The sequence below is a fragment of the Trichosurus vulpecula genome, chromosome 4 (assembly GCF_011100635.1).
Source record: "Trichosurus vulpecula isolate mTriVul1 chromosome 4, mTriVul1.pri, whole genome shotgun sequence".
In the NCBI taxonomy this organism is placed as follows: Eukaryota; Metazoa; Chordata; class Mammalia; order Diprotodontia; family Phalangeridae; genus Trichosurus; species Trichosurus vulpecula.
The window spans coordinates 17007139-17030397 of record NC_050576.1 but is presented as its reverse complement, the minus strand read 5'-3'; the positions used below and the strand labels follow the sequence as shown (position 1 = coordinate 17030397).

The 23259-nt window shown below is 45.6% G+C and overlaps 1 protein-coding gene across 6 annotated transcripts in view; it reads right to left on the bottom strand.

The window, feature by feature from the left end:
• Nucleotides 1–23259, bottom strand: part of DOCK7 (dedicator of cytokinesis 7) — a 178952-nt gene that overhangs the window by 26271 nt on the left and 129422 nt on the right. For all 6 annotated transcript variants that reach the window (XR_005010150.1, XR_005010151.1, XM_036753879.1 and 3 more), the window contains 6 exons: nucleotides 20605–20744; nucleotides 16317–16486; nucleotides 14876–15030; nucleotides 11971–12153; nucleotides 11719–11854; nucleotides 7882–7978 (listed from right to left, as the gene is read on the bottom strand). Coding sequence is in view for 4 of the 6 variants with exons in the window: in XM_036753879.1 (XP_036609774.1) it covers nucleotides 7882–7978; nucleotides 11719–11854; nucleotides 11971–12153; nucleotides 14876–15030; nucleotides 16317–16486; nucleotides 20605–20744 (881 nt within the window). In the remaining 2 variants the exon portion in view is untranslated. The remainder of the gene's footprint in view (nucleotides 1–7881; nucleotides 7979–11718; nucleotides 11855–11970; nucleotides 12154–14875; nucleotides 15031–16316; nucleotides 16487–20604; nucleotides 20745–23259) is intronic.

Below are 23259 nucleotides of genomic sequence, written 5' to 3'. Positions count from 1 at the left end.
ACACAATAAAGAATTGCGCTACTTAGCTATATGGGGTCCCTTCCCTCCCCAGTCTTAGGGCAACAGTAACCTTGGCTCTGCTCCTGTCTACTGGGTCCTAAGAGAGCCCAGAAAATACTCACTTTTCCTTCTGACTTCTAAATTAAAATGGGAGCCTGAGACTCTGCTGTTGGTATTGATCAATGTCACTGCCAGCACACATTTTCCAGTGTGGGGATTTTCTTTTTTTTTCTTTTCTTTTTAATTGTTTTTTAAAATATATTTAGTTTTCAGCATTGATTTTCACAAGAGTTTGAATTACAAATTTTCTCCCCATTTCTACCCTCCCCCCACTCCAAGATGGCGTATATTCTGGTTGCCCTGTTCCCCAGTCAGCCCTCCCTTCTGTCATCCCACTGCCCTCCCATCCCCTTTTCCCTTCCTTTCTTGTAGGGCAAGATAAATTTCTACACCTCATTGCCTGTGTATCTTATTTTCTAGTTGCATGCAAAAACTTTTTTTTATGTTTTTGAACATCTGTTTTTAAAACTTTGAGTTCTAAATTCTCTCCCCTCTTCCCTCCCCACCCACGCTGCCTAAGAAGGCAAGCAATTCAACATAGGCCACATGGGTATCATTATGTATAACCCTTCCACAATACTCATGTTGTGAAAGATTAACTATGTTTTGCTCCTTCCTAACCTATCCCCCTTTATTGAATTTTCTCCCTTGACCCTGTCCCTTTTAGAAAGTGTTCGTTTTTGATTACCTCCACCTTCATCTGCCCTCCCTTCTATCATCCCCCCTTTTTTATGTTCTTTCTCCTTTTTTCCTGTGGGGTAAGATACCCAACTGAGTATGTATGGTATTCCCTCCTCAGGTCAAATTTGATGAGAGCAAGATTCACTCATTCCCCCTCACCTGACTTCTCTTCTCTTCCTACAGAACTGCTTTTTCTTGCCACTTTTACGCGAGATAATTTACCCCATTCTATCTCTCCCTCTCTCAATATATTCCTCTCTTATCCCTAAATTTTATTTTATTTCTTTTAGATATCTTCCCTTCATCTTCAACTCACCCTATGCCTTCTCTCTCTCTCTCTCTCTCTCTCTCTCTCTCTCTATATATATATATATATATATACACACATACACACATACATATATACACACATACATGCTCACATATACATATATATATACATAAACATATATATGCATATTCCCTTCAGCTACCCTAATACTGAGGTCTCATGAATCATACACATCATCTTTCCATGTAGGAATGTAAACAAAACAGTTCAACTTTAGTAAGTCCCTTGCAATTTCTGTTTCTTGATTACCTTTTTCATGCTTCTCTTGATTCTTGTGTTTGAAAGTCAAATTTTCTATTCATCTCTGGTCTTTTCACTGAGAAAGCTTGAAAGTCCTCTATTTTATTGAAAATCCATATTTTGCCTTGGAGCATGATACTCAGTTTTGCTGGGTAGCTGATTCTCGGCTTGAATCCTAGCTTCGTTGACCTCCGGAATATCTTATTCCAAGCCCTTCGATCTCTTAAGGTAGCAGCTGCTAGATCTTGGGTTATTCTGATTGGGTTTCCACAATACTCAAATTGTTTCTTTCTGGCTGCTTGCAGTATTTTCTCCTTGATCTGGGAGCTCTGGAATTTGGCAACAATATTCTTAGGAGATTTCTTTTGGGGGATCTATTTGAGGAGGCGATCTGTGGATTCTTTCAATTTCTATTTTGCCCTGTGGCTCTAGAATATCAGGGCAGTTCTCCTTGATAATTTCTTGAAAGATAGTATCTAGGCTCTTTTTTTGATCATGGCTTTCAGGTAGTCCAATAATTTTAAAATTATCTCTCCTGGATCTATTTTCCAGGTCAGTGGTTTTTCCAATGAGATATTTCACATAGTCTTCCATTTTTTCATTCCTTTGGTTCTGTTTTATAATATCTTGATTTCACATCAAGTCACTAGCTTCCACTTGCTCCAATCTCATTTTTAAGGTAGTATTTTCTTCAGTGGTCTCTTGGACCTCCTTTTCCATTTGGCTAATTCTGCCTTTCAAGGCATTCTTCTCCTCATTGGCTTTTTGGAGCTCTTTTGCCATTTGAGTTAGTCCATTTTTTAAGGTTTTGTTTTCTTCAGTATATTTTTCAGTATTTTTTTGGGTCTCCTTTAGCAAGTCATTGACTTGTTTTTCATGGTTTTCTTGCATCATTCTCATTTCTTGTCCCAATTTTTCCTCTACTTCTCTAACTTGCTTTTCCAACTCCTTTTTGAGCTCTTCCATGGCCTGAGACCAGTTCATGTTTTTCTTGGAGGCTTTTGTTGTAGGCTCTTTGACTTTGTTGACTTCTTTTGGCTGTGTGTTTTGGTCTTCTTTGTCACCAAAGAAAGATTCCAAAGTCTGAGACTGTATCTGGGTGCGTTTTTGCTGCCTGGCCATGTTCCCAGCCAACTAACTTGACCCTTGACTTTTTCAGCGGGGTATGACTGCTTGTAGAGTAAAGAGAACTATGATCCAAGCTTGGGGGGATGCGCCAGCTTTGCCACAGCAGCACTCCTCCTTCCCCAAGAACCCCGAAACTGGACTGGACTTAGATCTTCAGCAGGCTCTTCACTCCTGCTCTGATCCACCACTTAATTCCTCCCACCAGGTGGGCCTGGGGCCGGAAGCAACTGCAGCTGTAGTTCTGTAGCTGCCCCACCTCCGCTGCCCCCGGGGTGGTGGCTGAACCACGAACTCCTTCCACTCCCGCATCTCTTCCCACTAACCTTCTCTGTTGTCTTTGGTGTTTGTGGGTTGAGAAGTCTGGTAACTGCTGCAGCTCACTGATTCAGGGCTCTAGGGCACACTCCGCCCGTCTCCTGGTATGGTTGGTCCGCGCCGCCCACGCTGGGCTCTGCTCCGCTCCGCTCCCAGCTCCGTGGGGGATAGACCTTACCCAGAGACTATCCAGGCTGTCCTGGGCTGGAGCCCTGCTTCCCTCCGCGATTTTGTGGGTTCTGCAGTTCTTCTCTGTTGTCTTTGGTATTTGTGGGTTGAGAAGTCTGGCAACTGACACAGCTCACTGATTCAGGGTGCTAGGGCCCCCTTCGCCCGGCTCCTGGTCTGGTTGGGTGCGCTGCCCCCGCTGGGCTCTGCTCCGCTTTGCTCCACTCCCAGCTCTGTGCGTGAAAGACCTCACCCAGCAACCATCCAGGCTGTCCTGGGCTGGATCCCTTCTTCCCTCTGCTATTTTGTGGGTTCTGCAGTTCTAGAATTGGTTCAGAGCCATTTTTTACAGGTTTTTGGAGGGACTTGGTGGGGAGCTCACGCTAGTCCCTGCTTTCCAGCCGCCATCTTGGCTGCCCGCCCAGTGTGGGGATTTTTGATCTCTAATCTCTGTTCACAGCACAGACGTCACTCTGGCTGGCCCACGTTCACTGAGCCTGGTTTTACCTGGTCCTTGACGGTCTTCTCTGAGACTCAGCATCTGCTCCTTCTACCACTCACTTCATGCATTTCTAAGGCGCTCTGCACCTTTCTGAATCTCATGCTTGTCAAGCCCCAAATCATGAGGATCTTGGTGAAAATGCTCTTTGTGAAGATGACCAAGGAAGCTATGATTCTCTTGAGCTCTGCCTCCTGTTATCACATCTTTTTTCTTGTTCTTCTCTTCATTTTTAGGGGACAAGCTATCACTCCTCCCCTTGCTATGCTCCACATCCTGCTCCTTGCCTGCCATCATTCCCCTCCCTTCCAGGACTCTTCAGCGCTCACCCTACAACATCTTCTTGAACTCAGTCCCCAGACAGGGTGCAAGCTGAAAAGAACCACCGCTGAGCCTCATGTTGCCCCTAGCAACCAGCCTGTTTTTCTCCTTCCTTTCATGACAACGACCCGCTTTCTCTCCTACTTGATGTGATCTGGGGTAAAGCGCTCAACCTCTCCAGACTTCATTTTCTTGACTTGTAAAATACTGGATCTAACAAGGCCTGATAAAAGTCTATTGAATTGAACTGGTGAAAACATGAATGTGTACAAGTTTCTAGAGCAAAAAACAGAATAGAGGGAAGAAAACTGCCCCATGGACCAAGCTTGATACTGAAGTGAACAGGGTGAGTCAGGACACAGAAAAACAGAGAGAAAGTAGGCAAGGAATTCACGAGAGAATCTCAAAAGACAACTAGCAACAAAATGCACAAAGTCTCCCAAAACCAGCAAGAATTAGATGTCAAAATACAAGGGGGCAGATGTAATTGTGCATTTGCTATTGTGACTTCTCAGTACCATGATAAGACTTCAGAAGGATGAACCTTATGGAAAAGAACCCAAGACAGAATGGGGGTTCCAGGCCTAACAGTATGTATGAGGGAGATATTCTCTGAAGAGACACTGCTACATATTTGGTGAACTGAACTGAGGAGCGCAAGCCTTAGTGTTGGTGGTGACCCCTTGGGTGGAAGGAAGAATCACAGGAGGAGCTTGGTAAATTGATCACAAACTGACACAGAAGCATGGTATCGTGCTAATAGGATAATTATTGGGACATATTCCAGAGCATGTGTTCTCTCTCTCCAAGGAGAGGGAGAATTAGTAATTAGTAATTTGACTTAATGAAAATTTTAAAAAATCTTTCAAAAAGTGAAGTGACCAGCGGAGCCCCTATTCTGGGCTTGGTTTTGACCGTAAGGACACTGGTTGCTTAACTAGCAATGAGAGAAACTTAGGGACAGGTGACTTCTCCATCATGGAATTCATGACAGGAAGGGAGAGGAAAGCCAAGCCTCGGCGGACACGTACAGGTCTCCAAAGCGTAAGATAAAGGGGCAAGGGGGATCCATGAGGGAGGCAAACTTCTCCAGAATAAAATTCTGAAGATCCAAACATAAATGACCACAATGAAGAGGAAAAGCAAGAGCTGCCCAAGTGACCAGTAAGAAGGCAGAGGGAACTGATCGACAGAAGCAAAGCAGACAGCTGGACGTGAATATAGAAGAGGGCACAGCCTCATAAGAAGAGCAGCGTGGCCCGAAGCCCACCTGCAGCCGCTGGAGCCTGCTTGGCAATGAATGCTAAGAGAAGAAGGGGTGGCCTGGGGAGGTCTAGCTTTTGTAAAACAAACAAACCGCTAAGGTTCAGAGGGCATTTTTTAAAGGATGCTCCAGACCATAGCTGGGGGGTGGGGATGACGGCCTCCCCAGGAACAAGCGCCAAGGGCTGGGGGTGTGCCCCGGTCACTCTCCTCTACTTCAAGACTAACAGCTGTCTTGGTGCAGCCTGCGGCAGCCCCTCATGCTTCCCCAGCCTCGCATCAGCGCTCAGGAAGGGCCAGGGCTGTGCTCTGGAGAAGCTGACTCAGGTGGTGGTTGAAGAGATTCAGAAGTGCCCGGGGTGGGGAGAGGGGTTGGAGGGAGACAACACCTTAGTGCAGATCTGTTATTAGGGCAAATGATGGGCCTTCAGGATGGCGTAAGAGACCTTAGAGAGTCTACTGCTCCTCCTCCTCATTATCATTATTCTGACTACAAACAAGACAGGCAGCACCCAGGAGCTGAGGCACTAGAATGAGTGCGCGGGAAGGTCCTGGGCTTGGAGCTGCCCACACCTCTGAGGTCACCTGGCCCAAGGACTGGAAGGTCAGAACTTTCCTCCCAGCCTCAGCAATGCGAGCATTCAGTCCTGTGCCTCAGAAGACAACCTTCCCTGCTGCCCATCCATGAGTTCTCTTGATGCTGCAGGGACGTGGGGCCCAAGGGCTCTCTGCCCCTTCCTCTCCCCACCTGACCAACACCTGCATCTTTGGAGACATCCTTTCTGCCACTTCTAAGGGATTGTGCCCTGCTCAGGCCGCCAAGACTGCTCCAACAACCTTGGGGAAACCCACAACTTGGATTCTTCAGGAACCGTCACCTTCCATGGCTCACAGGCATACAACACTCACCAAAGAATAACAGCATTAAAGAGGCAAAACTTGTGTCAGGGAGAAGCTGGGGATCATCAAAAGAATTGCAGTTTCCCAAAGACAATCCAGTCCATTCTCCTCCTCCTGCTCCATTCTGGCTGCCCAGGCTTACTCCCAGATCCCTTATTCTTTTCTCAGGATATTTTTTAATCTCAGTAAAAGAATTCAGAACCAGACCTTCAATTAGAGCCTTTCTAGCCACTTGGGTCTGAGCATCTCTGTACCAAGATAGTCCTTGAGCAGCAGGGATGATCGGTTTGCTGGGTCTGAGCATCTCTGTACCAGGATGGTCCTCGGGCAGTAGGATGATCAGTTTGGAGCCTTCCTGGCCCCTTGGGTCTGAGCATCTCTGTACCAAGACAGTCCTTGAGCAGCAGGGATGATTGGTTTGCTGGGTCTGAGCATCTCTGTACCAGGGCATCCTTGGGCAGCGGGATGATCGATTTGGAGCCTTCCTGGCCTCCTGGGTCTGAGCCTCTCTGTACCAGGACGTCCTTGGGCAGCGGGATGATCGGTTTGGAGCCTTCCCGGCCTCCTGGGTCTGAGCATCTCTGTACCAGGACGTCCTTGGGCAGCGGGATGATCGGTTTGGAGCCTTCCCGGCCTCCTGGGTCTGAGCATCTCTGTACCAGGATGGTCCTTGGGCAGCGGGATGATCGGTTTAGAGGCTTCCAAGATGGAAGGACACATCCTGGCAGGATTTGTTCTCTACCAGAGGCTTCAAAAAGCCAAGATCACAAAAGGGGGTATCAGAGTGGGACTTGGCTACAGGCCTGTGTGCCTGTTTCTGTTAGCACTGCTCAAGCTATTGTGGAGTTATATGTAACTAGCATTTAGGCGACAAGTATATTGATTTTTTTTGTTGTTTTTTTCAAATAAGGATTCTCCGATTTCATTCTACACTTGCTAGGTCATCCTCTCTAAGCAGAACACATCTGCTGACAGGTAGCAAGTACTTGGTTTTCAGGCCTGAGTGCCGAATTCAATCAAGATGGGACACCTAAAAATTTGAACGTATTTCAGTGACCCCCAAGAGGCTGCTCCCCACAGCCACAGAAGTGAATACAGACCCCTCACACCAACATTCAAGGACCTCCACCATCTGAGCTTCCATCACCCACCAATCCCTACTGCCCAGGGGAGCCACCCAACTGGGGCCTCTGTACACCCCACACAGGGCCTTGCTCCCACTGTGGCCCTCCCCCTTCCCTCTGTGTCTCCAGAGCCCGCCCCTCCCCCCAAGCCTGTCTCTGCCCACTGCCACCATCACCCGTGAATTCCACTAGCTTCCTCTAACTCATTGCGGCCTCCCTGGGCTCTGTGTGGGTGTGCCCTCCTCTCCTAGAGTAGACTTCAATGTCCTTGAGGACTGGGGGGACATTTTCTATTCCTCCTGGATTACTTAAGGCACCCAGAGGAGAACGAGGCTCACAGTACACTTAGTAACCATGTGCAGAATTAATGGATTTTGGATGAGAGTCAAAGGGGAAAATCTGTTCTCAAACAGAATGTCCCGTCATCTGATAATTATCTCTATCTAGAGTCAGTGACATTCCCTGTGGGGACGAGGACAAGCCCCATGATTTCACCCCACAGACCAGCATTCCTGTGACCTACACGACAGGGAGCTGCCCAGGGCACTGGTCCACAGGGACCCGGCCGTATGTGGCCAGGGAGGCCTTGAAACCAGGCCTGGAGGACTGTCAGGCCAGCTCCCTCCATCTCTGCTGCCTCCTGAATTTATTTACTTTAAAATAATACAGGTGGCCTTACGGATAAAATACAGTTTTTTTCCTTCCCAAGGCTTCCTGGCATCCTAACAACAAAACAGAAACAGCAGAAAATTAAATGCCTCTAACACAATGTCCTCCAAATCAATTGTGTTCCTGATGCCCGTGTCCCATGACTGGCCCATCAGTAACATAAGAAGACGAGGCTCTATTACTTGTCCAATTTCTCCGTGTTCTGGCGCCAGTGAGTCATGTCCTTCCTCCACCTCAGGTTTTCTTGGCTTCCGAAGGCACTTCCCGATGGGCTTCTCTCTACCAAGTGAAAGGAAGAACCAATTTGTAAATGAGATTTCCCTTTGAACAATGGACACGTTTGCTTGCAAACATACAGAAATCCTGCACTAGAAAAATCTTTTTATTCAGCATTCCACACCTGAAAGCTCTGCTTAAACACCGTCATCCCTACACTTAAAAAACCACCTCTACAATCACGCGAAATGCAGTTTTTAAAAGGCAGCCGCAGGAACGATTTTGTGAATCACAATGTTTGTTTCCTTTACTCATCGCGCGGTAACACATCTGACCAGCTCTTGGTCAAGAAGACTCAACGTTTCTCGTGGTCGTGCTGGTTCCTGTCCAACCCTTCTCCTTGCGTCCACACCTATGGTCTTGATGGATACTTAGTAGGCCTTCAATAAAGACTTGTTGCTTCCTTAGCTATATTATGTGGGGAGTCGGAAGGACTGTGATGTTTTTTGGAATACCACCGAAGCAGGTGTGGTCTCTCTGCAGTTGGTGTTAGAAGCTGAACAGTGCAGAGCCCCTCCAAAGGACAATTGTCTCTCTCCAGCATTCAGTTGCCAAAGCGGTAAAACACGGCATGTTTTACTAGTTTCACTCTTTTTAAAAAGAAACACTTGGTCAAATTATCTAGAGGAAGCCAAACTATGACGACTGGATAATTTCATATTTAAGAGGAAAGTGCCTAGTAACATAGAGCAATTCGTATTAATTAAAGGTCAGTAAACTCGGCCTCCATCCTTCTTTTTCCTTCAGACCAAGGTCAAAGTCTCTTTTTGGTATTAAACTATTTCTTCTCAGAATTTTAAAGTACATTTAACATAACCTGCTTCTTGGCTAGAACCTCCCCCCCGCCCCCGCCCCACTTCCGCAGGAGGCCTTTACCAATTCCTGCTAATACTTTCCCATTTTTCCTGTGCAGAGCTTGCTTGGACATCATCGTTAGCCTACTGTCTCTCCCACTAGGGCTGTGAGCTCCTCAAGGCCTGGCTGTCCTTAGGTGTATCCCTAGCACCGAACGCAGCGGCTGGCGTATAGCAGGGACTGAAGAGATGCCTGCTGACTGACAGCCTCAGTTCCCTCATCTGTGATGTGGACAGAACAATACCTTCCTCCGAGGAGAGCTGTGAGGTTCAGAGGAGGCCACAAACTTCCAAACCCTGCGTAAAGGTCAGCCACTGCTATGAGATGGGAGCCCTCGTGAGGCCTGGGTCTCTTCCAAATGAGACTCTATGAGTGCAGGTGGTCAGATGTACAGAGGAAGAGGAGGACCACCAGCAGGATATTGGGGGCCACCTGCTCTAAGGCAGTGGCAGTGGTCCCATAGGGAAGAGGGAGATCTAGGAGAATGCAGGGTCTCTGAAGTTAAGAAAGCAGAGAGGATCCATCCAGCTGCCAGGCACTGATCCCATGTAAATCTCCGAGAGGCTTGAGCCAAAGATAGTCTGGCTGCCCTCAGAGGAGGATGGGCCGGTTAAGAGGATGCATTAAATGCTACAGGGAGGGTCCGGAAGATGGGTCTCATTTTGGTCATGCTGGGACACCAACTAGAGACAAGCAGGTCAGGCCGGGTGTCTGGAGAGCAGCTGGATGCCCAGGGGCCTAGCGCTCAGGACAGGCTGAGGAGTCTGGCAGGTGACACCTGAACCCAGGGGAGCTTCCTTTTTGTGACCTTCATGACCCTTTCAGTGTGCAGCGCCAAGGCCGCCACCTCCAGGAAGCCTTCCCTGATGATCCCTATGGAGACCCTGCCCAGCACCTGGTGGTAATTCACTCACCTCCTCTCTGGGGTGTGTTCTGTAAGTTTTTTGGGGAGCAGTCACACCATCCCAGTGGACTGAGATCCATGAGCAAAGGGACCCTATCTAATTTACTGGTCTTTTCTAGCACTAACACAGTGCTCAGTGCTGGCACGAAGGAGGGGCTCCCCATGTACCACTCCAGGTGAAGGCTGGGTCTTGGGAGATATGGGGGGGGGTGGGCTTTAGGCTTCCCAAGCAATCACCGCCAACAGCTTTGGCTTCTTCCCCAGAAAGGATCGGAGCATCTTCTGATGGGTGTGGGGGGAGCCAGTCCACAAGCAAGGAATCTGTCCATGCAACAAACTGAGGAGGGGGATGAGCTCAGGTTTTTGTTCCCTTGCTAGGAGAGAAAAGTCACTTCAATGAGAAGATGCAAGCACTGTGTTTGGTGGGGGCAGACTGGGGAAGCGATAAGGCAGAAAATTTGAAAGACTGGATCAAAGATCTAAGGGGAAAAATATCAGAAGAGCCGAATCCAGCAGAAAAATGCACAAGGAAAAATTCTGGAAGTTGCCAATACTAAGAAAAAAAGCCAGCCAAAGAAATCTACATGCCAATCAATCTAATCAGTAGGCATTTATGAAGACCTATGATGTGCCAACCTCTGTGCAATGCACTGGGAGTTCAAAACAAAAATAGTCGTCTTCTCTCAGGAGACGACCAGGACACATAAATTGGTATTATACACACTTATCTGTATCACGTACAAAATAAATACAGGACGTGGGAGAGGGGGGGCAAGCCGCGTGGGTCAGAAAAGGCCTCGTCTGGCACGTGGTGCTGGAGCTAAATCTGGGTGAGAATGAGGGCTTGGAGGAGGTGGCAGTAAGGGAGGGGCATGTGCCAGACCTGGGGCACGTGGATGGGGTGCTGGGTATGAACACAAGAAGAAGGACCATTAGCAGGACAGACTGGTGCATGGAGGGCAGTAAGACAAACACGGCAACCAAAAGGGGTGAACCAGGTCTGTGGATGCCAGAGGTGGCAGAGAGCCAGGGGAGTCTGCTGGGGTGGGGGGGGCATATATGTACATATATGGATACTTATCAAAAAAGGACAATAATCTGAATTTCTATAGAATTTCTATTCTCCACTGGTCAACCAGGTGGCACCATAGTGCACAGAGCATGGGGGCCTAGAGTCAGGAAGACTCATCTCCTGGAATTCGAATCCCATCTCAGATACTTCCTAGCTGTATGACCCTGGGCAAGTCACTGAACCCTGTTTTCTTCAGCTTCCTCATCTGTCAAAGTATCTGGAGAAGGACACGGCAAACCCTTCTGGTATCTTTGCCAAGAAAACCCTAAATGAGGTCATAAAATCACAAAAAGTTTCTCCCTAGGGCTCTTCTTTACTAATAGCACCCAGCCCCTATCATTGCCCTCACATCGACGTAGCCTGGGGGAGTTCTTCCCTATCTGGCATGGCCGTGTACAGGGAAGGCCTGCCACCCCAGGGCGCCAACATCCCTCTCCGCCCCTACCCTTGACTATTGAGGGGCCCACAGCTACAGGAAGACGGGCACCATCAACTCCACTCCTTCCAGGGAGACGGAGGCCCTAGGCCTCGCCACCTGACCCACCAAGGCCGTCCGTCTGTCCTGAAGCAGAATTGGGTTGTTTTCCCCAGTCTGAGCCTTTTTTCTGCCTTGCTTTTCCTATTTTATCCCCAGCACTCAGCACTGTCCCTGACACAGTCAGCACGCAAGAAATGCTTTTTCATTCATTCATAACAACTATACATACTAATAGTTTTATGTTTGCAATAAATGAGCTTCCTTTTGCTTCAGTCCAAGGTTCCAATCTAAGCTACTGTGGAAAGGTGAACATTCAACAGAGATACTTTGCAAACACCCTCAGGATGTGTGTGTACACCAGCCACACCCCCCGAGATGCTCACCTAACCCAGAGTACAGACCCTCCCCCACAGGGGGAGCTCAGGGCTACCTACCGAGCTGCCCTCGGCTGCGACGCACCATTTCTTGCCTGGCTCCAATGCTTCCAAGAATGGCTTCTTCAAGCTTGGCTCTCATGTCTTTTGATTTCTTAAAGGTCAAACTATTCATCCTCTCAAAGACTTTCTTCCCCTAAAATGGAAACACAACATGACAGGGATATGCTCCTCCTCCTCTTCCTCCCACTCTTCCTCCCCATCTCCCTCCTCCTCGTGTAAAGAGCCCAGAACAGCACGATCCCCACCTACTTTGTACTCAAAGCAAGACACGCAGAGGTAGAGAAGATCCAGCAGTCGGTTGAGCTGCAGGACCGAGAGGTCAGTGAACCACTTCTGCAGGACCGTCTCATCGGCATTCTTGAGGACCCATAGCAGGCAGATGAGAAGGCTCCTGCTCGATTCTGCTGAAAACATGGAGTGCTGTCGGCCCGTCTGAAAGCAATGAGAAACGGAACAGACCATGATCATAGTGGCAGCTTGCTGTTTTCTTTTCCCAAATTAAGTTCTGATTAGTTAAGTACATTAATACAAATACAATCAGGTCCTGTGATTTCATCAATAGGGAAACTCTCTGGGTGGGATCTTCCCTGCCAACCACAGATGGTGACCTATGTTCTTATATAACTTATGTTCTTGGAGAGCTGCCTGATGGCCCTGGAGTATCATCAGATCATAGAGTCAGAAACTGAAATACAAAATGGCAGTGGGGGAGTCAGTGACCTCCCCAGGATCACACAGCTGGTATCAGAGGCAGTACGCAAAGCCAGATCTTCTGGACACCGACACCAGCACTCCATCTCCTATGTCCCAAACTACTATGTATGACGAACTTTGAAAAATCATATGATTTATATAGAAACATAATATATTAGTCTTTCAAAGGGGCTTGGGCCCATGGATTTCATGTCCCTATGAAAGGTCACACAAGGGAGAAACAACGTAGGTTTGCGATACGCATTTCAGAATGTAAGTATATTAGGTTTGAGCCTTGTTTTCTTTCTTTAAGGCAGTCTGTGGCAACAATTCGTAATAGTTGGAAAGTGAATGAAAAAAACAAGAAATGAACAAATATCTAATAAATATGACACATCATCCAGGAGCAAAAGAGAATGGAGTAAAGGCAAAGGAGCCCCCTTACACACATAGGAAAAAAAAAAGGGGCAGCTAGATGGCAGTGGACAGAGCACCAGCCCTGGAGTCAGGAGGACCTGAGTTCAAATCCAGCCTCAGACACTTAGCTGTGTGACCTTGGGCAAGTCACTTAACCCTGAATGCCTTGCCAAAAAAAAAAAAAAAAAGGAGAGAGAGAGAATGAGAGAAAGAAGCCCTGATTCCTACAGGCAATGGTCCCTACCTCAGACACTTCTCTCATCACAACCTTTGGCTTGTACTCGACTATCAGACAGTTTGGAACATCGGAATCTACTCTTGCCTTCAGGTTAAACTGCCCCTTCGTAAAAATTGAGGCCCTTCTTCCTTCCAGACTCAAGGAAACACAATGAAGGATGATCTCTCAAAGCTGCTTTTATACAGTCGTAAAAGCTGGTTATTCTGCCCCGAGCCAGGAGGCAGCATTTCACAGAGATCACCGCATCACTGTACATGGGCCATGTCCACAGCTCATCTGTTCAGCATTACAGGGGTGTCTGTGGCTGGATCGATCTAATCACCACCCGCAGAGCGGCAGCACAGCTGTAAAGGGAAATATACTCTGACTCCCAAACAACTGTCTTACCTACAGATTTTCCATTTAAGTTGAGTGCTGCCTCTGCGGCAGCTCTAACTGGACTTGGAAAGCTTCGTTGGTGTCTGGGCAAAGCTTTGGGGATCTCTTTAGTTTTCTCTCTCCAGTCTTATACTACTTAAGGACATCAGACACAGGTTTATTTTCATCTTTCTCTGGCTTCTTTCAAAGTATAAAGTGAAAAATCTCTCATGACTTTTATCTTTTTTATTACAAATCTAACCAAAAAATGAACATTTTAACATACAAAGAATAGAACAGAGAAACCATGAGCTTCTTTTATCTTTTTCTTCTTATCTTTTTTACTACAAATCTAACCAAAAAAATGAACATTTTAATATACAAAGAATAGAAGAGAGGAACCATAAGCTTCTAACCCACAGTTTTTTCAAAAGAAAGTATGTATTGAATTTCACCTGAGCAAACAGAACCTTTCTGCTTGACTTGCTGCCCTTTGAATTTTCTCCTGTGTATTTTTAATGTTTCTTAAACATTTTTCTCCCCCTGTCCCCTCCCCATTATGAGCACTATGTCACACATGAGAGCATTTGGTCTGGATTCTTCCTCTGGTCCAGGCCTCTCACATCTCGGATCATGCTTCTTTGATCATATGCCACATCTTCCCTCTTAGATTTCTTGACATGAGAGATGGTTTTTCACTTCTGCATTGCTGACACTTGGCATAGTGCCCACCAGCACTTCTTAAAATGTGGGTCACAGCCCCATATGAGGTCATGAAAAATCTGGCAAAAATAAAGGGTTTCTGAATGCTCCATCGCCAAAAATTAATTAAAAATGAATCGTGTGATGAATCTGAGGCATTTCTGGCGTGCTTGCCCGTGTTGCATCGCGCAGCTTCCCTGCAGCCTGAACACACGGCATGTGCACTCTGCGCTGCTCACGCTCTCAGACCTCACAACACCAACGGACGAGCACTGCTGAAACGTGCAAAGGCCCAAGTGGCAAAAGTGTGACCAACACCAGGGCAGCTCCCACAGAACATGTTAATTTTAGTAAATATTACTGTATTTTCTCTAAAGGGAAAAACAGTTTAAAAATTTGCTTTAGCCCTCTTTTTAAGAGTAGGTGAAAACACTGCCTAGAGTGAATATATCCTTTTTTTAAACATAAAAAGTTATTTCTATATACAACTGAAAGGATAATTGTCATACTTCCCTCACTCAGACAAAAAAATCTCAAAGCTGATAAAGACTAGGCCCTAAAAAAGTATTTTCAGCTAATAAATGAGTGAAAGCAGGCCTGGAGAGTATCAAACCTCAGGTTTCAATCACCAGGCCACCCCCCCCCCACCCCCCCCCCCCCCGAGCATCTCTACCACTCGGCGGGGGCTGTACTCTCCCTCTGGACACTGCTATTTCCACAAGAGAAGCTCCCAGGATGTTTTTATACCGAAGAAGTGAGCAGAAAACTGCTGGGCCTCGCAAGCTGGGGGACCGGCGCGCCGGCGATCGCCATGGCCACCGTCTGGCTTATCATATTTCCACCCTCGCTCTCATAATCTTCCATTGCCACGCAGCTCGGCCGTCCTCGCTGATTGTGAGTCTCTGGAGAGAGTCCAAAAGAAATAAATACCACATGTAAGTTCTTGTTTCCTCCTCTTCCTCACTTCTGCTGCCACTTTAAATGCCATTCTCGTCAATGCTGAGTGCTGACCCTGGGCGTTACTTCTCTACAGAACATAGCGTGAATTAATTACTATGGGAGCCTCATCTTCAAAGCTAAAATTACTGAGGAAAAAAGGAAATTTGCAGGGAGAGTAAAGGAGAATTCTCTCTCTTAGGGGAAGGGAGTCCTGTCTGGTGGTCAGAATGCCCCAGTGGGAATTCAGGCCCCAAGGGGCACTGCTCTCATTTAAATACAACTTTGTCATCCTGAAACACTGCAACCACAACAAATGCTGGCATTTACATAGTTTTTCAGCTGGCAAAACCCTGGACACCATCTCCATTTCTCTTCACAAGTCTCTGAGGGTTTTGCTTGGCCTTTTTGGTCCGGACCAGTGATTTTCCTGGTGTTGGGAGCTCTGGGTGGGTGAAGACGCCCCCACCCGCCCCCTCCACCGACAAAGCAGCTGTGCCCAGGCTCACAAAGGCAGGGAGCTAAACCAGGGCTCCTGACTCTGACCCTGGCTCTCCACAGATGATGCCAAGCCTCCTCTCAGGGCCAGTGAGGGCAGGCAGTGGGAATCACCTGATAAAAGCAGGAACACTCAGAATTCTTGTAAAACAAACGGTTCTGTCTTCAAAGTAGGAATGAGCCTTGCAAAGAGCTGCTTTTCTGGGTACCATTTAATGCATCACCTGATAAAAGCAGGAACACTCAGAGTTCTTGTAAAACAAACGGTTCTGTCTTCAAAGTAGGAATGAGCCTTGCAAAGAGCTGCTTTTCTGGGTACCATTTAATGCCAGGATCAGAAGCAAAGAATACCAATTATACTTGGCTATTTTGTAGGGCTCAATGTCAAACCTGAGAGGCCTGATGACCAGGGTCATTTTTCTTTCAGATTTTCTTGAGGTGACACAAATATATGCCTTCTGAAGTGCTAAATACAAAAGGGGATTTCAGATGGGATCTTTTAAAGAAATTGTTCATTCTAAAGTGAAGACTCTTCGTAGAGTGTGAAAAACCACCTCCAAACTCTCCACTTGGGCATACGTGTTCACACCTCCATGACCTTCCTAAACTGCAAAGCCCAACCTCGAGTGAAAAGCTTAACTGAGCAGCTTCACCACCAAGTAATAACAGGTTAATGGACCACAGAACAGAAAGGCTGAATTTCAGAACCAGGTGGCAACACGCACACCCTGACAGTCTTCCACGTGACGGGTACCTGTGAAATCGTACAGCTGGGGCACAGTTTCCATGATGATGCCGATCAAAGGCAGGTAGAGCATGGCCACCCGGGCCTTTACCTGGGGGTCAGAGTACCTCGGGTCTGAGTCATGGCTGGACAGCAAGTTGTGTACCATGTTGATGACCTTCTTATGCAATCCAAACAAACTATTGAAGAAAGGGAAGGGAGGGCACAGAGATTAGCGGCCATCTGGAAAACAAACAATACTTCTTAACAGAAGCCTATTAGAAAGGCCAGGAGCAAGACTATTTTCCCCTAGCTAACATTCCACATACACATATATTCACACTCACTCTTATAAAGCGTTTCCAAGACAGAATGAAAATAGGCCCATTTAAAAAAAAATTAGAAGAAAAACTATAATGAGGGCATTGAGCTCCAGGTTATTTGCAGCAGGTGCTTATGACAAGGGCTGGCCTGTGATCTGAAAAAGGAAGAAAACATTCCGATGGAAGGGAGTTTCAGAGATGTCTCTACCTCACAGGCTTCATCACATTAACCTAGAATGGCTCCATCTGCTTAACTCAGGGAACAAGGCCTAGCCCAGGCCTTCACTTACAGCGCAAGAGTGTTCCATTACAATCTTATATCACAACTAGGTCAGTCATTCTTCAATTGACCGGCATCCCCTCAATTTCAAATTTTTTTGCTACCACAAAAAGAGCTGCTATAAATATTTTTGTACAAAGGGGTTCTTTTCCCCTTTCTTTGATCCCTTTGGGATAAGATCTAGTAGTGGTAGGGCTGGGTCAAAAGGTATGTATAATTTTATAGTCCTTTGGGCATAGTTCCAAATTGCTTTCCAGAATGGCTGGATCAGTTCACAATTCTACCAACAGTGCATTAGTGTCCTAATTTTTCCTTATCTCCTCCAATGTTTATCATTTTCCTTTTCTGTCACGTTAGCCAGTCTGATGGATGTGACGTAGCATCTCAGAGTTGTTTTAATTTACATTTCTGTAACCAGTAATGGTTTAGAGCATTTTTTATATGAATATTGATAGTTTTGATTTCTTCTTCTGAAAACTGCCAATTCATATCCTCTGACCATTTATCAGCTGGGGAATGACTCTTATATTTGAAAAATGAGACTTTTATCAGAAAAGCCTGTTGCAAATTTTTTAAACCAATTTCTTATTTTCCTTCTAATTTTTGCTGTATTACTTTTCTTTGTGCAAAAGTTTCTTAATTTTATGTAATCAAAATTATCTTTTTTGCTTCTTTTAATTTCCTCTATCCCTCATTTGGTCATAAATGCTTCTCTTATCCACAGATTGGTGTATTTTTTCATGTTCCCTTAATTTACTTATGATATGACCCTTTATATCTGAATCATTTAACCATTTTAACCTTATCTTGGTATATGGTTTGAGATGTTGGTCTGTGTCTAGTTTTTGCCAAACCACTTTCCAGTTTTCCCAGCAATTTTTTGTCAAGTGTTGAGTTCTTACCCCAAAAGTTTGGATCTATGGATTCATCAACCCCTAGATTACTGGGTCATTTACTATTGTGTATTGTGTACTAATTTATTCCTGTGATGTACCTCTCTCTTTCTTAGCCAATACCAGATGGTTTTGATGATTACCACACTATAATAATATTTGAAATCTAGAATGGCTAGGCCACCTTCCTTCACATTTTTTCATTGATTCTGTAGATATTCTGGACCTTTCATTCTTTCAGATGAATTTTACTATTTTTTCTGGCTCTATAAAATAATTCTTTGGTAGTCTGTTATGTCATTTTTATTATGTTGGCTTGGCCTAACCACAAGCAATGAACATTTCTCCACTTGTTTAGATCTGCCTTTATTTGTATGAAAAGTGTTTTGTAACTGTGTTCATGTATTCCAAGGTTTGTCTTGGCAGGTAAACTCCCAGGTATTTTACGTGTCTGCAGTTATTTTAAATGAAATTTCTCTGGTAGTATGTAGAAACACTGACGATTTTCGTGAGGTTCTTTTCTATCCTCCGACTGATGAAATTGTTAATTTTTCCAATTAGTTTTTTTTGAAATATAATGTCTAGGCTCCTTCTCTGATCGTGGCTTTCAGGTATTCCAATAATCTTCAAATTACTTCTCCTTAATCTATTTTCCAGGTCAGTTGTTTTTCCAATGAGATATTTCAATTTTCTTCTATTTCTTCATTCCTTTGACTTTGTTTTACTGTTTCTTGATGTCTCATGGAGTCAATAGCTTCTGCTTGCCCAATTCTAATTTTTAAGGTATTACTTTCTTCAGTGAGCTTTTGTATCTCTTTTTCCATTTGGCCAATTCTGTTTTTTAAGGGGTTTTTTTTGTCTTTAGTTTTTGTTTTTTAGTATTTTTTTTGGCTCTTTTTTTTTTTTTGGTTTTGTTTTCTGTTTTTGGCAGGGCAATTGGGGTTAAGTGACTTGCCCAAGGTCACACAGCTAGTAAGTGTGTCAAGTGTCTGAGGCTAGATTTGAACTCAGGTCCTCCTGATTCCAGGGCCAGTGCTCTACTCACTGCGCCACCTAGCTGCCCTGATATTTTTTTTCACTCTTTTACCAATGTACTGTCTTTTCATAATTTTCTTCCTTTGCTTTCATTTCTTTACCTAATTTTTCCCCCTAGAACTCTGATTTTGAAAATTTTTTTTAACTCTTCTAGGAATTCTTGTTGGGCTTGTGACACATATTTTTCTATATTTTTTCTTTGATGCTTTGCTTATAGATGTTTTGACCCCATTATCTTCTTATGAGTTTGTGTTTTGATCTTCCCTATCACTATAGTAACTTATCATGGTCAGGTTCTTTTTTTGTTTGTTTGTTTGCTCATTTTCCCACCCTATTTCTTGATGTGGGGAGTGGAGGGGCACTATTTCAAGCTCCAGGCTTTTTTGTACTGCTGTTTCAGAGCTACATTTTGGGGTTTGGAAGTTTTCAGTGCTTCCAAGGCGGTATGGCCTGTGAAGAGGCAAGGTCACTGCTGTTTTGGTCTTACCCAGGAAGGGTCCCTGATACCCAAAGATACATTTGATACGGCTCCTCAGGGCTCCTTCTCCCTTGGAACCAGAAGTGGTCACGCCCCTCATGTTCCCTGATTCCTTGGGGCTAGAAGTGATGCTGCCCCTGAAGGCTTCCACCCCCTCTTAACTGAAGGTGTTCCTCCTCTCTGCCCTTGAAATATGGCCCAGAAGTGGTGCTGGCAATGGAGTTGCCAAACAGCATTTGCTCCTACATCCAGGGCCAGCACAAGGGTACCCTATAACCTCTTTCTGAGCGTCTGCCAGGTCTCCTTATCGTCTCTTAATTGAGAACTCGGGAAGCTGCTGTTGCTTCTGTCTCTACCACCTAATTCCACCACTGGTGTTTCATCTACTGGGGCTCCAGGCCAGCCTCTTCCCTATCACAGATCTCTCATTCTGACCTCTTATCTCATCTTTGGCTGGAAGAATGCCTTACTTTGACCTCTTGTTGGCTCACCATTCCAGAATTTGATTTGAGGGGCATGTTGGGAGAGCTCAGCCCAGTGCTTTGCATCTCAACAGATAAGGGGCACCCTCCCGTCGGTGGCTCCAGTATGGAGCTGTTTAGTTCGCCCTGAATCTCAGCATCTGCACAAGAGCTCCTGCCGATACAGACTGCTGTCACCATGCGCCATCAAGTTCCGGCATCTGACATTCCACTAGATGAGAGCCCTTGAGGAACACACATGACCCTTTTCAAAAAGAAACAAGTCTTCTTTATGGCCTGAAAAGAATTCTGAATGGAGGGAGGGGTCAGTCTTCACCAACAGCAGGGTAGGATTAATACTGCTTCAGAGACAAAACTCAAGTGAGAAAACTCTCTGCACTCTCTCTCCAGGCTCCGCTCCTGGCTCTTCAGAACCCCACAGGGCTCCTCTGCCCCTGGCTTCTCACCTTGGACTCCGGCTGTCTTGCTGGCCCCTTCCTCTGATTAGCTCCTTCCAGAACGTCTATTTAGGGAAAGTGCCCAGGCCTGCCAGGGCTTCATTTTTCTACCGCTTCTCCTCAGACTCTCTGGAGGCTCTCTGCCATGCCCCACTACATGGGAAGCTTCCACTCCTTCCCCTTTAGGTTCCCCCATTAGAGTGGGAGATTTTTGAGGGCAGGGACCTTTTTGCTTCTATTTGTATTCTCAGTGGTTAGGCCCGTGCCTGGCACACAGCAGCAGAACCAGAATTCAAACTCAGCTCCAGACTACAAAGAGACAGGAAGGACACTGCTTTGCAGCCCCATGCTGCAAAACCCTTTGTGCTGGGCAAAGACTGACTTACTCACCCATCTGCATCAGGGTCTAAAATGATTGCCAGCTCAGTCAACACGAGTCCCGCCAGGTAATGCTGCTGGCGGAAAGGCAGCGACAGCTCGAACATGTTTGCTGTCTTCTGGTCTTGGACGTTTGTGGAAAATCCAGAGCTCTGTGGAAAAACCCAGAGAGGCTGTGTAAGAGCGGCTGAGCCGAAGAACTGGGACCCTCTTAGTCAGGGGAGAGAAGAACTCTTCGTTTCTTCTTTAAACTTTTTAGCTCCCGGGTGAATAAAAGTAAAGGGGCCTGGAGCTCACCCCCACCCATCTTCAAGTTTCTTTTATTCTTGTTGAGAACATTTTTTACTTTAAAAAAAAATACTCTTTTAAGAGCAACTTCTCACACACATAGAAGGATACACGTAAATATACACACAAAAAACAAATACCAAACTCCCTTTCTCCCAGATTTGCTTATTGATTTTCCTCAGAGAGCAAAAGGAACACTTGTAAACCCCCGAGACTGTTCCTAGAAAAATCGTGAACTGTTTAAAGGGAACCTCACACATTAAAAAGCTTGTTCACCTCCTGATCCCTTCAGAGTGTGGCAGGGAGAGATCAAGAAATCTCATGGTGGCTTTTGCTTGGCAAACGGTTAGAAATTTTTCAAGGAATTTTAGGTGACCTCATTTGTAAACTTTTTTTTCATTTCTAATAAGCATATTATTGCTCCTGATAGTGAAACCCATGAGTAACTCAATGACTGGGTTTTCACATCATCTACAGAAAACTGTCATAAAGAATTTACTATTTTCAACAAGTAGACGTCTCTGCATTCCTCATTAAAATTAAAATTTAGTTTGTGTTCTGGTGACCCTTGAAATGAAGATTTGCCAGGGAATTTATATGATAGTCTAATTTTAGTTAATGAAAGAAAAACATTAAATAATAATAAAATAATGTTAACTTTTATTTAAGTGAGGACATAGAAATTTATGACAATTCTCCAAGTTTTTCCTTTTTAATACTGCTCAGTTATGTGTATTAATTAAATACAGCTTGCTTCTTTTAGGAATTAAAAAAACTGTAACAATTCACGCCTACACACATAAAATCTAAATAGCTGAGATAATTAAAACAAGATTATTAGTCCTTCTCAATTCCCCGAGCAGCTGTCATCTTCTGTTTATTTTTGCAATCTCAATACAGCCTTAGGAGACACAGTCACAGAAACCAGCATTCCTGAAATCAGAATTTCAGATTATCGTATGCATCCTAGAAAACTTTGGTCGGCTGTTTCTGCTTAGCCACAAAGCAGACACGTACCCGCTAGCAGAAAGAGTTGGAAAAGAAAATGCCACTTTACTAGACAAGTCAAAGAAATATCATGAAAGTGATCCTCTCCCAAGACAGCGGTCTGCAATGTGTGGAAATTCTACGCAAAGCCGACCCAGCACATTTTTTCCTTTTTAAGAAAATCCACAAGCATATCTTCTTTCTTTTCCATTCCTTCCCAATTGTGGGGAAAAAAAATCCTTGTAACCAATATTCACAGCCAAGCAAAACAAACCCTCACATTGACCATGTCCAAAAACGTACCAAAATACATTTTTAAAGTGCCTACTGAGTGCAAGGAACTCTGAGGTCCTGATGACGTGATGACAGTTTTAAAAAAACAACAACCCCTTCGTTCGAGGAGCTTGCACTTGACTGGGAAGATGCAGCATGTAACCAGACAAACACATCCTGGATAACTGGAGCGGACAGAGAGTGAGCGCTAGTATCCGGGGCAGGGGGGCGCTTCACAGGGGATGGCGCCATGGCAGAGATGGGAGATGGAATGTCCAGCACAGAAAACAGAAAGAAGCCAGTTTGGCGGGACCCTCATGTGCTTTAAGGGAGTCATGTGCAATCAGCCTGTCTGACAAGGGTTTGTTTTTTAACTCTGAGGCCACAGTAAGCCATTGGAGCTTCTTGAGGAGGGCCATGGCACAGCCAAATTTGTGCTTTAAAGAGATTATTTTGGCAGGTGTATGGAGGAGGCATGGGAGAAGCCACTCGGCAACTTGCTAGATGTTGGGATCAAAGAGAGCGAGGGAAGAGATAAGGCTGACTCTGAGTTTGCACAAAGGGAGGAGTGCACACAGGTGGTATCCCCATTAGAAATAAGGACGTCTAGAGGAGGGCCAGGTTTCGTCGGCGAAGTCGCCAAGTACCATCTTGGACGTGTGGAGTGTGGGATGCCTACGGAACATCATCCCACTGGGAGAGCTGATGCAGGAGATGGGAGAGTGGGGGCTCAGAAGAGAAAGCAGGAGTCAATACACAGATGTGGGAGGCGCTGCGGAAAGATGGGGACTGAACCCATCCATGGTCATTGCTGAGGTGATCAGAGAAAGATCTAAGTAGAGACGAGGGTTCCAGCAGAGATGTGGCCAGCACCAGCAGGTAGGAGGCAGACCATGGATCCTGTCCCAACATGGATGCTCAGTAAAGGCCACATCATTATCTAACAGTTCTACAATAACGACCCTATGAGTTCTAAACAAAATCTCCAAGTCAAGTTTTCTAGGATGCATACGGCATTTGAAATTCTGATTTGGGGAATGCTAAAACTCTTTCAGAGACAGCCCAAGGTCCACCAGCATTTAGAAGTTAATGTGCCTGGACCACTGTTTCCTTCTTGGT